Source organism: Mus caroli, unplaced genomic scaffold (genome assembly GCF_978045245.1).
Source record: "Mus caroli unplaced genomic scaffold, Mus_caroli_1 scaffold_8, whole genome shotgun sequence".
In the NCBI taxonomy this organism is placed as follows: Eukaryota; Metazoa; Chordata; class Mammalia; order Rodentia; family Muridae; genus Mus; species Mus caroli.
Window position 1 is genome coordinate 47,551,613 of NW_028227263.1, and position 14,715 is coordinate 47,566,327.

Sequence of the window (14,715 nt, forward strand, 5' to 3'; positions counted from 1 at the left end):
TGGGGCTATAAGCCTGTGGTGTGCCCATATTCTCTGTTCGGCACGTGAAGCTTCTCAGCCACCAGGCCTCCTCCTTCCCTGCCCGCATTCAGCTCGGCAGGCCCTGCCAGTGTCCCCTCTCTCCCCTCCACTGCACAGCCTGCAGTCGCTGCAGCCACTCTGGGCCCTTCCTGCTTTCCCAGATCTGTCACTGTGTGCTGGGGGGTGGGAGTAGGGATCCTTGTCTAAAACATGTTGTACTGGGCGGCTGTTCTGTAAAAAATACGTGAGAAAAATCAGCTTACAAAAAAAGAGAAGGTCTGGGCTGGAGAGATGGCTCACAAGCTAAGAGCACTTGCTGTTCTTCCAGAGGACCTGGGTTCTAGTTCCAGCACTCCCAGGTATAGATGGTGGCTCCCAACCACCTATTACCCCAGCCCTAGTAGATCTGGCGCCCTCTTCTGTTCTACAGCTAGTGAAAATTTCTATCGACCCTGAAGACCTTGGCCTTTTTCAGTTTATTTCTCTATCATGGACTCTTATCCTGTGTTCACACTTACATGGTACATGTCTGAGGTAGTCATTTTACATTTGTGTCTTGGGTTCTATGGCCCTTGTCTGACCCTACCACTAGCTATAAACCCCATAAGAGCAAAGGTGTGGCTTTATCCATTGCTGTCAGATCCCAGGTCTAGTGCCTGCCTGTGTGTAGTAGACACTCAGTGTGTACTCAGGGTTGAGTAAGTGTGTCGGCTCCTCATCCTGCTACTAAGCATGTGCTGCACCCCTCAGTAGTTCAGTGGACCCCAAAGGACCCCTAGAGTGCTCAGTCTGCTATGGAGCAGTGATTAACTGGGGACCGATTGTAACTCAGGGGATCCGGTCCAAGGCCACAGCACCCCTCTCTGTGGTGGCAGAGTGACCTGGGTTTCTTTTAGAGCAGCAGGCAGCTGAGTCCTGTGGTTTAGATCATGTCAGGGTTTATTAGAAACTTGATGGTAGCTCAGCGTTAGCATATCTTTCAAAACCTTCATTTCACAGTTTCTGTCATTGGCCTCTGGAGTCTCACGCTTCCTTTAGCTCCTTTCCAAGGCTGGTTTTAAATTTTGAGAGCATTCTCAGGCCAGGGCTTTAATTTCCCTGCCGGGCTCCTTCTGAGGCTGGGTTCTGTGAGACTGTTGTTCCCCTGGCTTCCCTGGCAAATGGCAGAGGGTTCTCCTCTCCCGGATTTCAGCATAAACAGTTTACTATTCCCAGGTCTCGAGTGCTGTGCAGACGAGGCACGGGACCTCCAGCTGTCATTCCTGGACCTCTTTCCGTGCTCTTGGAGGATGTTACTTACACACCACATAAATGACATCAAGATGGGCTATGTCTATTCCTGCAGACCATTTTATAGTCCCCTGAATGTCTGATGCCTGACTGAAATTTCAGTATATTAATTTGTCCTGATGTCCTAACGTGAAAGTTGATGGGTGATGGAGCTGACTTGACCCATCCCAGGACCTCCCCATGGCCCGTGGACAGTCTCTGTGTTCCCATCCCAGGAGTTCAGCTTTGAGGAGGGGCTCGGGCAAGATGCTCTTCACCACCGTCCCTAACCTGCGTAGGGCCTACTCCCTTAAACTGGCTCCCGTTGCCCAGGCCGGGATGCTTGGTGGCCGACCACCCCATCACATCCTGGGGATCTGATTGCCTTGGCTGCTTATTTTGTCCTCTGCCCGTGAGCTCTGTCTTCCCAGATCCATCTTTCCATCACTGCTCAGTTGAGACCATCTAAAGGCTCCATGTTCAGCTCTGCCTTTTTATACTGTTTGCTTATTTTCGTCAGACTTTGGCAGAAATCCTTCTAAACAGAGCCCAGGGGAAGGTGGCCACTGACACACATTTCAGCCTGTGCTTTGGGCCTGAGATTGTTTCTATTTTTATTTTGTTTGGAGTTTTTGTTAGCATCCAGGGCAAAGATTAAGCACTTGCATTTATCTGGTAATGGTGAGAGGCCCTTAGATCCCTCGCCTGTGGGCAGGAGACCCCTGCTTAACCCTGTTAACCCCACTCTCTCTCCTGGGAGATAAGATCTAGCTGTTAAATTTGGCTTCCACAGAGGCCCTGACTTCCACTTGATCAAAGAGCAGAGGGGAGAAAGATAAATCCCACCGTTGGCTACGTTTTGAAAAGAGAATAGCAGTCTAATGTATGGAGGTTGTTTTGTTTTGTTTTAAACTAACTTTATGTCATCATTTCTTAGCTGCCAAAAAGATGTAATCCTACCTCAGCCTCGCCTTGGCGACCTGCTTTTGGCGCCGGGCACAGCCCTGTCATTACTCTGCATTATTTTAGCAGTAATCTTTTAGAAGGTGAGAAACGATTATTGCTTTTTAGCACAGTTGACATGATATTGGCGCAGAGCAGGGCCTACAGCTTCAAACCTGATGGCCGGACCCCAACCTAAACACAGCCAGATAGAGCGAGAGGCTGCGGCTGCTGCAGGCAGGGGGGGAGGGGGGCGCGGGGCTGTGAATGTTATCTAAAAGTTTCCCTTCCCCCTCCCCCAGCCCAGCCCCCAGCCCCCTTTCTTTCTAAGCATCCCTGTTCCTGAGTCGTAGCTGTAGATTTTGGCTGGAACCCTGAGGATCGGGATTTAGGGTTGTGGCCAGCTGTGATCTGATAATGTTCCTCAGAGGAGACACCGCAGAAGGGAAAGCGCATCTGAGCTGTAGCTTCCCCCATGAAGCAATAGGGAGAGCCCCTGCTGTAGACAGATAAAACGTTCCTCCTCCGAGGATCTCAAAGAGAATGGGAGGAGTCATATGAAAATAAAGCCAGCCCAGCTTCACGAACTCTCTTGATGTAGGAACTTTTCATGGGTTTTCTTTGTTCCATTTTTCTCTCTCCCTCCATATTTTATATGGCTTCGTGGCTAAATTAACTTCTGAATTGTAATTGGTGTGAGAACCCCTCACAGCATACAGGGCTCTAGGAAGGAAAGACGGGGTGCTACCCACGGGCCTCCCCTCCAGGGGAATCCGAACGAACAAGTGGAGGCACTTTGCTGACAGCAGGGGCCTTAAAGTTGTGGGAGCCAAGACAGAGGTGGGAGCCATCTGTACTCACTACGCACTAGAGATCTGTGAGCTCAGAGCTCTACCTGGGGCCCTGTGACGTTCCTGACCTCCGTGTGGCAGTTTCTTCTTATGTAAGTGGGGGTGCTGTTTGCTGTGTGACATTGTATAGCTATGTGGTGTTGTGTAAAGCTGCTAATGGGTGCTTACACATAGCACCTCACGGTGTTAGCCTTCTGAGCGGTAACTTGGTGACTACCTGTTTGTTGTACACAGATTTTTTCTTTAACTCCTCGTTTTAATCCTTCTATTTGGTTTTGGTTTGCTGGGTGTTTTGCTTGTTTGTTTTGTTTTGTTTTTAGGTTCACTGTATAGCCCTAGCTGGCCTGGACCTCACTAATGACATCCCAGGCCAACCTCGAGCTCATGGCCAGTCCTCCTGTGTCTTTTAAGATAACACAGTGAGCTCCCAAGGATGTCAGGAAAGAGCATGGAGTCCCCGGAGCTGTAGTTACAGGCAGTTGTGAGCCTTCCAGCATGGGTGCTCAGAACTAAACCCTCCATTCAGCTTGAAGAACACCAAGCATTCCAGCCCCTGTTGGTAGCGGTAGTATTTCAAGGCAAGGTCTTTCTTGGGTATCCCAGGCAGGCCTTGAACTCAGTAAGTATGCTGCTGCAGATGACCTTAAACTCCTAATCCTCCTGCCTCTATCTATCTCCCAAGTGCTGGGCTTACATGCCTATGCCACCCACCATAGCCAGCCACGCACTGCCGTAACTAGTTTATGGCAGGGCCAGAGACAAGTAGAAGATGTCAGATGTCGAGAATCACCTCTTGGGCTAGACCTTCCCACTGGAGGTTTTCTCTCCTAACCACTTCTCTTCAGAGGAGCATCTGGCTTCAGTCACAAACAGGGCATGAAGAGAGGAGGTGGGCCAAGGATGGTAGAGTCAAACTGGGCTCTGCCCTGTTACAGGTGGTGGCACCACAGGTTCGTGTACAGGCTATTAAGTTTCTGCCCATGGTCTTCTTGACTTAGGTCAGGGAAATAGAGGTTTCCTTTTTACAAAAAAACTCTCCATGAGATAAATATGTAGAGAAAAATGAGGCTTTAGGGGTTCAGGGAAAATTGGAATGTAGACCCCAAAGGATTCTGGGAAGATCTTGTGGTCCCTAAGCAGCTGGTAGATCATCTAAATAGGGCATTTTAAGCTTTTCTCCTTTATTCAAAGCTTTCTTCACCTCATACTTCAAGAGGGAAGACACTGCCGGCTCACCGCAGGCAAATCCTGTCCATTGATTCAGTACTTTCCCCCCAACTCTCTCACCCTCACAACCACACTGATGCCTTGTTTTGTTGGTTTCTGTTTTGTTTTAGTTGGGAGTTTGAGACCGTGTCTCAAATTTGCTGTGTCGCCTGGTCCTTCGACCTCCATCTCCCAAGGGCTGGATTATAGACATGTGCCACCACCCCCTGCTTAGCCAACAATTTTAAGTATTTAGTCTTAAGCAAGGTCAGATAATCTATGATACAGAGGGAAAGGCTGCCCCTGGTCAGGTAACCAGTAAATGGGGCAGTTGTGACCCCAAATAGAGGGACAGTCCAACTGCACTGGGAGTGGAGTCCAGGCCTCTGAATATCTTTTCTTCAGAGAACAGTCTTCAGATAAAGCTGTAAGGACCAGGGAAGGTGACTGGCTTGGATAACTGTGGGCTCCCACAATGAGAAAGGCAGCCACCACCTTCATCTAGGAAAATCCAAACCTAACCAGGATGTCCTCTTTGACCTTTAAACTCCACGCCACTTGGCTCCTTCCCATGCTCCTGAGAAGTCCTTTCTGTCCATCAGCTAGGTTTGGTCACTCAGCTGCCCCGACCGGTGGGCTCTTTAACAGGCTCTGCCTTTGGTTTTTCCCATTAAACTCTGCCCAATAAATCTGCAATTAGGATAGCTGGTTTGTTGGTTTGTTTTAATAGATTCTTTCTAATTGTAGCATTAAACCCCAGGTACAGTGTTTCTAGTCTGAACACATAGCAAGCCAGAAGACTCAGTCTCTCAGGGCAAGGGACTAAGGAGAGGCGGTGAGCTCACTCAGCTTACCTGAACCTCAGGCTCTGCAGCTAGGGCTCGGAACGCCCAGGCCCTGAGCAGGGGCTGGGGTCAGGAAGGGCTGCCATCCGTGCTTCCTGCTGCATCCTTTCTGACGGGTTGGGGGGGGGTGCTTTCCCTCTCCCCGTGCCTTCCTCCCACTGGCGACTTGGCAGATTGAACCCAGGGCTTCACCCATGTCCCATGCTAAGCTTGAATGCCCTCGTCACTGAGCTGTATCCACAAGCCTCTTGTGGGGGTGGGGTGGGGGGGGTAGGTGGGTGTGAGCGTGTGTGTTGTGAGTTTAAGTGTAGAAAATCTTTTTAATCACAGTTTACATAATGTACAATGCAAATTGTCAATAGCATTTAAAAATTGGTCACAATTAGTAAACCTGAGTTTCAGACTCTTTAATCAGATAAAATAGTCATGAAGTAAGGCTATAATTGCCGTAGACCCTCTGGGCCCCTTTGTCTGTGTGGAACGGGTCTCTGGGGCAGGTGGGCAAAGCGTAGGATGGAATGACAGACAGATGCAGGAGAGGTTGTGTAGAATCTGAATGTAATTTGTCAAATCGAGCATCAAACTTTTTATACAGAAGAAAATAGGGAAGTTGGGTGACACACCTGCAAGGTACAAAGAGGTTACTGGATTCTTACACAAAACAGAGGAATACAAACACAGAAGGTCTGACAGGAACCACCTGGGATAGAATTCATTGTTAACAACTGGGATCAAAAAGAGCTCCACCTAAGATTCACTTAATCTTAGAAGCCAGGGTCAAGGGCTTTGTGGCCTTGCCATAGTTCCTATTTTAGTCTATTGTATAGTCCACCTTCCCCCTAGGCCATTGTAAATATGTGTGTATGGGTGTAACTCAGCTATCTATAGTTTTAAGTATCTACTCTGGTTCCTCCTTAGGTCTCAAACTTCCTTCTTCCTAGATGATGGTACATTTCTGTGTAGGGCAGTGACTTAGCTTTTATTCAAAGTGATAGTGTAATACCAGAGGCAATTCTGAATGTCACTGAATAGGCAACATTCTTACTGAATTCCAAGCCCATGCATGGTCTGCTCAAGGACTTTCTAGGACATTGGAACACTGGCGAAGGCTTAGCTATATCAGAATTCAATCTTAAAAGGCATTTATAATAAAATATTAAAAGAGAGCTCATAGATCCATACACCAGACTAACGCGGGAATAGAGTGAGTATGAGAACGCCAACGCTCCAGGAGGTGAGCTTCCTTGAAACTCTCTGCCTCGTGAGTGGCTTCCAGGCCTCTCAGACTGTCAAGCTGACTCAACCAGAGTGCGTGGCATATAATCAAACAAAAAGTACCTTAAATAAAACCTGATTATCTGTATTTTTTTAGTCAGTTATTAGTATTTCTGATTGCTGCCATTTTTACTTATATTTACTTATTGGGCAAGTTTTCTAAGTTGCCCCCCTCACCCCCACCACCAAACCCTGTGGATCCCAGGATTAAACTCAGATCATCAGCCTGAGATATGAACAGCCGTTTGTTTTCTAACAGTAAAAAGTTTAGAAACATCCTAAAAATGAGGGAATAATTAAATAAATTACAACATTCCATTCATTAAAGCAGCCTTTTAAAATGATATTTACCCAGAGATTTTAATAACATATGACAGCAGGATACATAATTATGTGGGTTTTTTTTAATTAAACATACATAAAATTGAAGTTTAAAAGGAAAACATCCAAAATTAATAGTGGTTACTTGATGGGTAATAGCTTATGGTAGGGTTTTTTTATATGTAGTTTATATTTATGTTGTTTTCCTGCGAGTATAAATTACTGTGATAATTAAAAATGCATGCATCATTAATGTATAATTTTATTGTCATCATGTCATACTGTAGCTACTCAGAGCTCAGATGTCTTAAAAGTCTGGAATATCACTAAGATTCTGAATGTAAACACACCCATTCTGAGTGACTGACTTTAATCTTGCAAAGTTCCCATCTAAAGCACACCATGTCTGAGACTTCCAGTATTCAATGCCCAGAGCTCACAGAACAAAACCTAGTGCCCCACCACACCCGTGCTTACATGCACGCCACACGCAGTCCTTAGGGTGACAGTTTAAAAGAGCAGGGAAACTGGTCAGTCTGAGACCTGGGTCACAGGAGGGACAAAAGCAGCCCACACCCTGCACCCAGAGTCCTCAAAACCCTGCAGCTCTCCACTCGGTCAGTGATACGGGTTCATACCGGTAGCCCAGTCAACAGGAAATATCTTTTTTGTACTTCTTTTTTAAATTGTGTGAAAGACTTTAATATTTAAATCTTTGAAAAGTTTTCCATTTCACATAACTCAGAACTAAGAGGGAGAAGACAGAAGTTGGCTAAAAAGGTAAGCGATGGGATGTAGCCGTCCTTGCAGATTCTCAGAATAACTGACAGTGTTTTACTCTGTAGCTGAGGTGCCCTGTGCACCCATCCCCTTGCCTCAGCCTCCCACATGCTAGGCCTACAGATGCACTTCATCACATCTGGCTCCGTCTTACCGTTTATATGAGAACATGGTTTTTGATAATTTTCCAGTTTGTGTCAGACGCTTTCATTTCCTGAGCTGTTCCAGTACCTGAGTGATGCAGAGAAGAACGTCACAGAAGATGCCAGAAAACACCCAAGTCTGCCCGCACAGGAGAGAGGGGTAGACAGCCAGGCTTTGAGTTAGTGAGGCCCCTCTGTAGAGTGCAACTGTGTTCCACTGGTCTTAGGATGCACACAGAGTTGGTAGAACTGGAACATAATGGCAGTATGGACTGTGGGCGCAGACGGAGTCTAAGACAGCTGTAGTTATTAGCCTAGAACAACCCACTCACCAGCCTGCCTTCACCCATGGCAGAGGCATGGGCTCTGGGGGCTAAGGATGTAACAGGAGGGTGTGCAGGGAGGGGAATCACATCACTTCCCTGTTTGTTGTACAGAGTCCAGAAGAGCTGAGGAGAGGTATAAAAACCAGTGAGGGCTGTAAGATGTGTTCCTACCCGCCCACAGCTGGGTGTCAGGATGCATTCCCTGCACCTACCTTTGTCAACCAAGGAGCAAAGATGGAAGTGAGGGGCCGGGTGCCAGAGCCACACAGAGGGTATCAGGGCCTTTACCCTTCAAAGCCAAAAGCTGTGAAGTGCCGGGGTTACACCCAGTGCCCTCTCCAACCACTCTGTCCTGATCTTGTCCATCCCAAGTCAACAGGCTGAGGGCTGCTGGTACTGTCTGATGTGCTTACCTGGTCCCCTGCAGGACCATCCAGAGGAAACCGAGGCTGGCCAAGAAGACGTAACTAAGCCGATCACAGTGGGCTTGACAACACAGTAACTGAAAACCTAGATGGAGACCAGCAGGCTTTGTTCAGTTGGGTTCTGCTTTTTCTTAGCCACAAACAGCCCTTTGCTGGTCCACTTGCCCGGTTTGATAAATATCCCAGGGAGCACTTCTTATGAAGCTCACTGATACCGTGCTCTGGTCTGGCTGAGTGAGATGTGTCAGGCCAATGGAGGGACACTTTGTGAGTAACAAAAGAGTGTGATCCCGAGAAGGCGCGGCAGGCAGGCGGGAGGGGAGCGGTGATCTGACTGCAGGCTTGACTGTGCACACAGGAGACATTGTTGGTCCCTGTTTTTGTTTTGTTCTTGTCACAGCACTTAACTGACATTATAATTTGAAAGTAGTGCTGCTAAAATAATTAGAAATCACCTTTGGCGGGATTGGAAGCTTGGAGGCTCCCTCTAACTTCTGCCTCTGTGTCTCCTCCTCCGGCAGACTTAGCATGGGTAGTAGCCAGTTGTTCTGTGGTTTCAGTCCTACCTAGTGACAAGCCCCTTAACCCCCGTGCGTGTCCTCCTCTGAAGGACAAGAGTCAGATGGTCAGCCCCGGTGCCATCTGCTGATAAAGTTGTGTTGACGCTAGTTTCACCCACACAGCAGCATCTGTAACTGCAGTCAGCGCTCCCTGCAGGCTTCGCTGACGACCGTGGCTCATGGTCTGCTGCGCTACTCCCATCATTGATGGTTATTTATTGTCTCAGATTTACTCTGCTTTCTTGACAGTGCCTTTGTAAAGGCCCGGCTGAAATGATATACAAGTTACTGAAGAAACTCTAAAGTGTGGTGTGGCTGGACAGTGATTATTTTTCCTGGCTCAAAGTAGGCACTGCAGACCAAGTATTATAAAAACGTGTGTGACCAGCCTTGTAAAAGAGAAGCCATTTCCTGTGGTAATGTTTTATTAAAGAGGAAGAAGGGTTCCCTTGATGCTCTCTGTGTGGTTCTCTTTCCTTGGTGATGAGTACTGAGTGTTGGAAAGGCCATCCATCAGCAAGTTACCATGGCAACTCATCTTGCATGAGCACTTTTCATAGGATTGAACAGTCACGGTCAGAATGGAAGCCCTCAGGGCCTGGCATCACTCACAGAAATGGCTGGGCCCGTTGTACACTTCTGTGTAGACCCAGTCTAACCAGAGCCTCCAGCTCCTCCCCAAGTGACATGCTTTCTGTCCCTCATCCTACCTTGGGTAGTCTCGTCTTAAATTAAAGGAAGTCACCAAAGTGAGCTTCTACAGGCTTTGTGGTGTTGCTTGCTTTAAATGCTATATCAATCAAGGTTGGTAGTCATCTAATTCTGCACGGGCATTTGTTTTTGTTTTTTTAATCTCAATTCTAAAATATATTGTTTCCAGTTTCTGTTCCCAGAAGGTAACCTGAGTTCGAAAGCAGAAAGTTACTTCTCGCTTTTGTTTGCCTTCTAGTGACAGACATCACATCTCCAATGCCATCCCTGTCCCGAAGAGACAAAGCTCCACGTTTGGGGGTGCAGATGGAGGTTTCTCTGCAGGTATCCCGTCACCAGATAAAGTCCATCGCAAGCGGGCCAGCTCAGAGAACGAGAGACTCCAGTACAAAACCCCTCCTCCCAGCTACAACTCGGCATTGACACAGCCCGGGGTGGCCACGCCCACCTCGGGAGACTCTGAGAGGAAGGTCGCCCCGTTGTCCTCCTCCCTGGACACCTCCCTGGACTTCTCCAAAGAAAACAAGAAAGCAGAAGTAGACCTGGGCAGCGGTGTGAGCGGAGACCTCGGAAACTCGGACTCCGGCCAAGAGCAGGGGGAAGCCCTGCCTGGGCACCTGGCAGCCGTGAATGGCACTGCACTGCCCAGCGAGCAGGCTGGCCCTGCCGGCACCCTGCTGCCAGGCCCGTGCCACCCGGCCCCCTCAGCTGAGCTCTGCTGTGCAGTGGAGCAAGCAGAAGAGATCATCGGGCTGGAAGCCACAGGCTTCACCTCGGGCGACCAGTTGGAGGCACTCAGCTGCATCCCCGTGGACAGTGCGGTGGCGGTGGAGTGTGACGAGCAGGTGCTGGGGGAGTTTGAGGAGTTCTCTCGCAGGATCTACGCCCTCAGCGAGAACGTGTCCAGCTTCCGCCGGCCTCGCAGGAGTTCCGACAAGTGAGGCAGGCAGGCAGACCATAGGACCAGGGAGAGCCGCTGCCCTCCCCGAGGCCGAGCTGCACTTCATCTTTGTAATAATTCCGACACAAATGATGTCAGTGGAGCAGATTCCTCGGAAAGGCTGACTTTGGGAACAGAGGGGACTCAGGGTCATTGGGTACCAGTGGGGCCAGTTTGTGAGATTAGCTTTCCAGGCCTGGCGGTTGTTTCCGAGCAGAGGTCACCCTCTGCTTACAGCTCAAGTCCCGTTACAGGCATTTGTCTGCGGTTTATTTACACTTCTGTGTTCTCCTCAGAGGGAAGATGGGAATCTGTGTAACAGAAGGACCTCACCTTTAGTTTCTCATAAGCATCCGCCCTCTCCATCATTTGTAACACTTTGCAAAATGGAATATTCAAAAATAACTTTCCACCCTTTAGAGGCCTGTGCCCATCCTTTAGATTGAGAATAAGAAACAGCGTGATGGTCTCTGTTCCGGGCCCTCGGCCCCGAGTACCATAGTCAGCCTGCAGACCCCGCTGTTGCCCTGCTTCCTCAAGGTAGGCCATGCATCCTGAAAGATGGGGCAATAAACCCACTAGTCCAAAGCCAGCAGGAATGATGTTCTGTCTCTGTTTAGTGTGCCATACCCTCATGAAAAATTGTCCTGTGGTGGACCCCGGGGGACCCTAAGAAACCTCACGGTTACCACAGTCAGATGGCAGCCAGCTTTCTTTGGGGCCAAAGTTTTTATGTGGTCCAAAATTGGGCACACCTCTGGCAATACACACCCCAGATAAAGACCCCCCAGATATAAATCCTGTTAAGTTATTACTTTTCAGTCAGAAGGAAGCCATTATACATGACAAAGCATAGGGAGAGGCAGGATGTCCAGGGTGCAGACCACGAGACAGTGAGATAGTTGGGTTAGGAGAGTAGACAAAGCATAGCCGTGTGCAACGTCACGGTGTTCAATTATGTTCCTAAGTCCATTGTCCCTGCACATTCAGACTCCATTCGCTGTTGCATTATACATTATGTACCCACAGACATTGCCTCAGGGTTGCAAGCTCTTAAAAGAAAAATTTATCCACATATCCATGTATTGTAAAGAAGAATAAAAGTTGAATTTACTTCGCGTGACCTGATTTCCCCCCAGCTTTGTTTGGTGTTTCCCTCTAACCCCTCATCTCTTCCATTACATCGTGACAAGGCTAGCCTGAACTAAAGCCACGGCTGTATCTCAGCTGCTGATGCTGATCTCATCTGAGTTTACATACTGTGACAAACAAGACATGCTTCACAGCTATATGCCCCAGCTCATTAGGATTGTAGCTCCTTAGCTCACAGGTCTCACAGTCACATCCATATTACATCCAGGCATTCCTGGACCCAGCTTTCTGTTAGCTGCTGTCTTAGGGTTTCTATTCCTGCACAAACATCATGACCAAGAAGCAAGTTGGGGAGGAAAGGGCTTATTCAGCTTACATTTCCACATTGCTGTTTGTCACCAAGGAAGTCAGGACTAGAACTCAAGCAGGTCAGGAAGCAGGACCTGATGCAGAGGCCATGGAGGGATGTTCCTTACTGGGTTGCTTCCCCTGGCTTGCTCAGCCTGCTTCCTTATAGAACCCAAGACTACCAGCCCAGAGATGGTCCCACCCTTAAGGGGATCTCCCCACTTGATCACTGAGAAAATGCCTTACAGTTGGATCTCATGGAGGCATTTTCTCAACTGAAGCTCCTTTTTCTGTGATAACTCCAGCTGTGTCAAGTTGACACAAAACTAGCCAGTACAGCCGCCATATTGCTAGATGAACTAATTCACACCACTATTTCCATATAGAAAATGCATAGACTTATTACACAGCAGACAGCCCTCCTGCAAGTGGGTGCTTTTGCTTGGTCTGAGGAAGTCCATTCCATTTGTGGGGGTGAGGGAGGCTTCTTCACAGAGTGTTAGCAGGTGGAGGACCTCGCCATCATGGGTGGGTACAGAGATGCTGTTTAACCCTGGGGAGAGGTGGCGTCTCCAGGTGTTTGAAGGTCAGTCTGGTGCAGGTGACAGGAGAGTCCCATGTGACCTGTGACTGCTACCTGAGGCTCCATGAAGATGTACACACGTTCTAGTCCCCTGACCCTGACCGGCAGCAGAGAGCTCTGAGTTCTTACCTTCACTCTGCCTTCCGGACTCCCTAAGTGTGGGTTGTGAAGTTACTTCCACAGCATGATACCCTCGCATGGGTCCCCGTGGCTCTGAGCCGACCGGTTCTGCCCGTACTTTAAGCATGCCCAGGCTGCCAGCCATGTATGCACCTAAATGCTGCTAAGCTTGCAACCAGGGTTGGCATCCTTTGGTACTTGATGTGATCTGGGTGAAGCCCTACCACATCACATACCTCCAGCAGCTACAGAGTATGTTTCCCCAAGACCAAATTTTCAAATGACCTTATCTCCTACCAATCTTTTTAATTAGTCTTGTAAATCACTAAAAGACAGTGATAACAGAATTTGCTTGGAAGATATGGAGAACTAGTTGCTGTCCTTTAGAGCCCATTGCATTTTCATGTGTCTGGGACAGTTCTAACGGCCTGCACAGATCAGACAATGAAAATCTGATTGTCTTTCCTCTCTCCATTTCCCCTTAGCCACATTAAAAATTGCAGAGGTTTTTTTTTTTTTTTCTCCCTCAGAATATTAGTGTTGGAAGGTTGTACCCGGCTATACTCTTTAGCACTTCTGATGGTCCCCGTTTATTCTGACCTCACCGGTTATTTAGATAAGTTTTAAATCACCACCAGTAATAACTGGCATGGGAAGCTGGTCTGTTGGCAACTGGAGGAAAATTCATCATCTGTATTTATAAAATAAAATTGAGTAGTATTTACTTTGAGAGCTAAAAGTATATGTGATTTCCCTGTTATACCTGAGTCCTGTCTTCTCCCGTCTTGAATCTCCTATTGAAGCTGAGTTAATTCTACAAACCTTGTTCTTAAGCAATCAACCAGGCACTCAGAGATCATCAAGTCCACTCTGCACTCGTGTGTGTGTGTGTGTGTGGCGCTGGGCTAAGCAGAGTGTATGCAGCTCGCTCAGCCTTAACCCATGCCGCATTCTCTAGGCGTTACAGCTCTGTTAGCAGTTCCTTAAGACGCACTGTGTGGGCTTGGAGAACCTCAGGCATCAGCTGGGTATGCTGCTCGCCTCACGGCTGTGACAGAAGCAACTTAGGAGAGAAAAGGTTTATTTAGACTCTCAGTCCCAGCACATGGTCCTTCATGGCAGATAAGTTGTTTCAGTGGGTACTTGGGGCAGCCAGCCACGTGCAATCAGGAAGCAGAGAGTGACAACAGGTGTCAGTGCTCTGCCCCCTTGCTTCTTTGAAGTCAGTAAATTGGTGCTTCCGGGCATGTTAAAGTGGGTCTTCCTACCTCAGTTAATCTAGATAATCCCTCCCAGGCGTGGTCCAAGGCTTGACCCCTGTGTGAGATTGGCAGTATTGACCATTCCCAGGTAGCCACTGGGTGGCCGTAGCACAAGTCCCTGAGACCAGACATGACACTAGAGCTGGCTGAGGCTGGGTCCAGACGTTAGTAACCCAGTGGTGATTTCTTTACTCTTTCTGCATGTGGAAAAAAGTAGTCCCTGTGGAGCTGTGTCCTCGGTGTGCATGCTCAGTAGAGTGCTGTGTGACATAGAGCAGTTGTCTCTTCAGACCCATGGCAAGCCATCACCTCTCCGAAACTGGAAGCTATAACCCTCACCACGTCATCGCACATTTAAGGATCTTTATTTTCCTTTTGGCTTTTTGAGACAGGGTTTTCTCTGTGTAGCCTTGGCTGTCCTGGAACTCACTCTGTAGACCAGGCTGACCTCAAACTCATCGAGACCCACCTGCCTCTGCCTCTCAAGTGCTGGGATTAAGGGTATGTGCCACCACAGCCTGGTTCCATTTCTTAATCTATTAAAAAAAAAAAAAAAAAAAAAAAAAAAAAAAAAACCTAGAAAGAGAGCCAGCAAGATGGCTCCATTCGAGAGGTCCCTACCACCAAGCCTGACCATTTGAGTCTGATCCCCAGAACACTCATGATGGGAGGAGAAAAACAAGTTCCAAAAGTTG

General features: G+C 48.2%; 1 protein-coding gene across 2 annotated transcripts in view; it reads left to right on the forward strand.

Annotated features, from left to right (window-relative positions):
- Uvrag (UV radiation resistance associated) overlaps positions 1–11,738 on the forward strand; it is a 265,993-nt gene extending 254,255 nt beyond the window's left edge. For both annotated transcript variants that reach the window (XM_029479367.2, XM_021167360.3), the window contains one exon: positions 9,914–11,738. In XM_029479367.2, the coding sequence (XP_029335227.1) occupies positions 9,914–10,616 (703 nt within the window). In that variant the 3' untranslated portion in view covers positions 10,617–11,738. The remainder of the gene's footprint in view (positions 1–9,913) is intronic.
- The last annotated feature ends 2,977 nt before the right edge of the window (positions 11,739–14,715 follow it).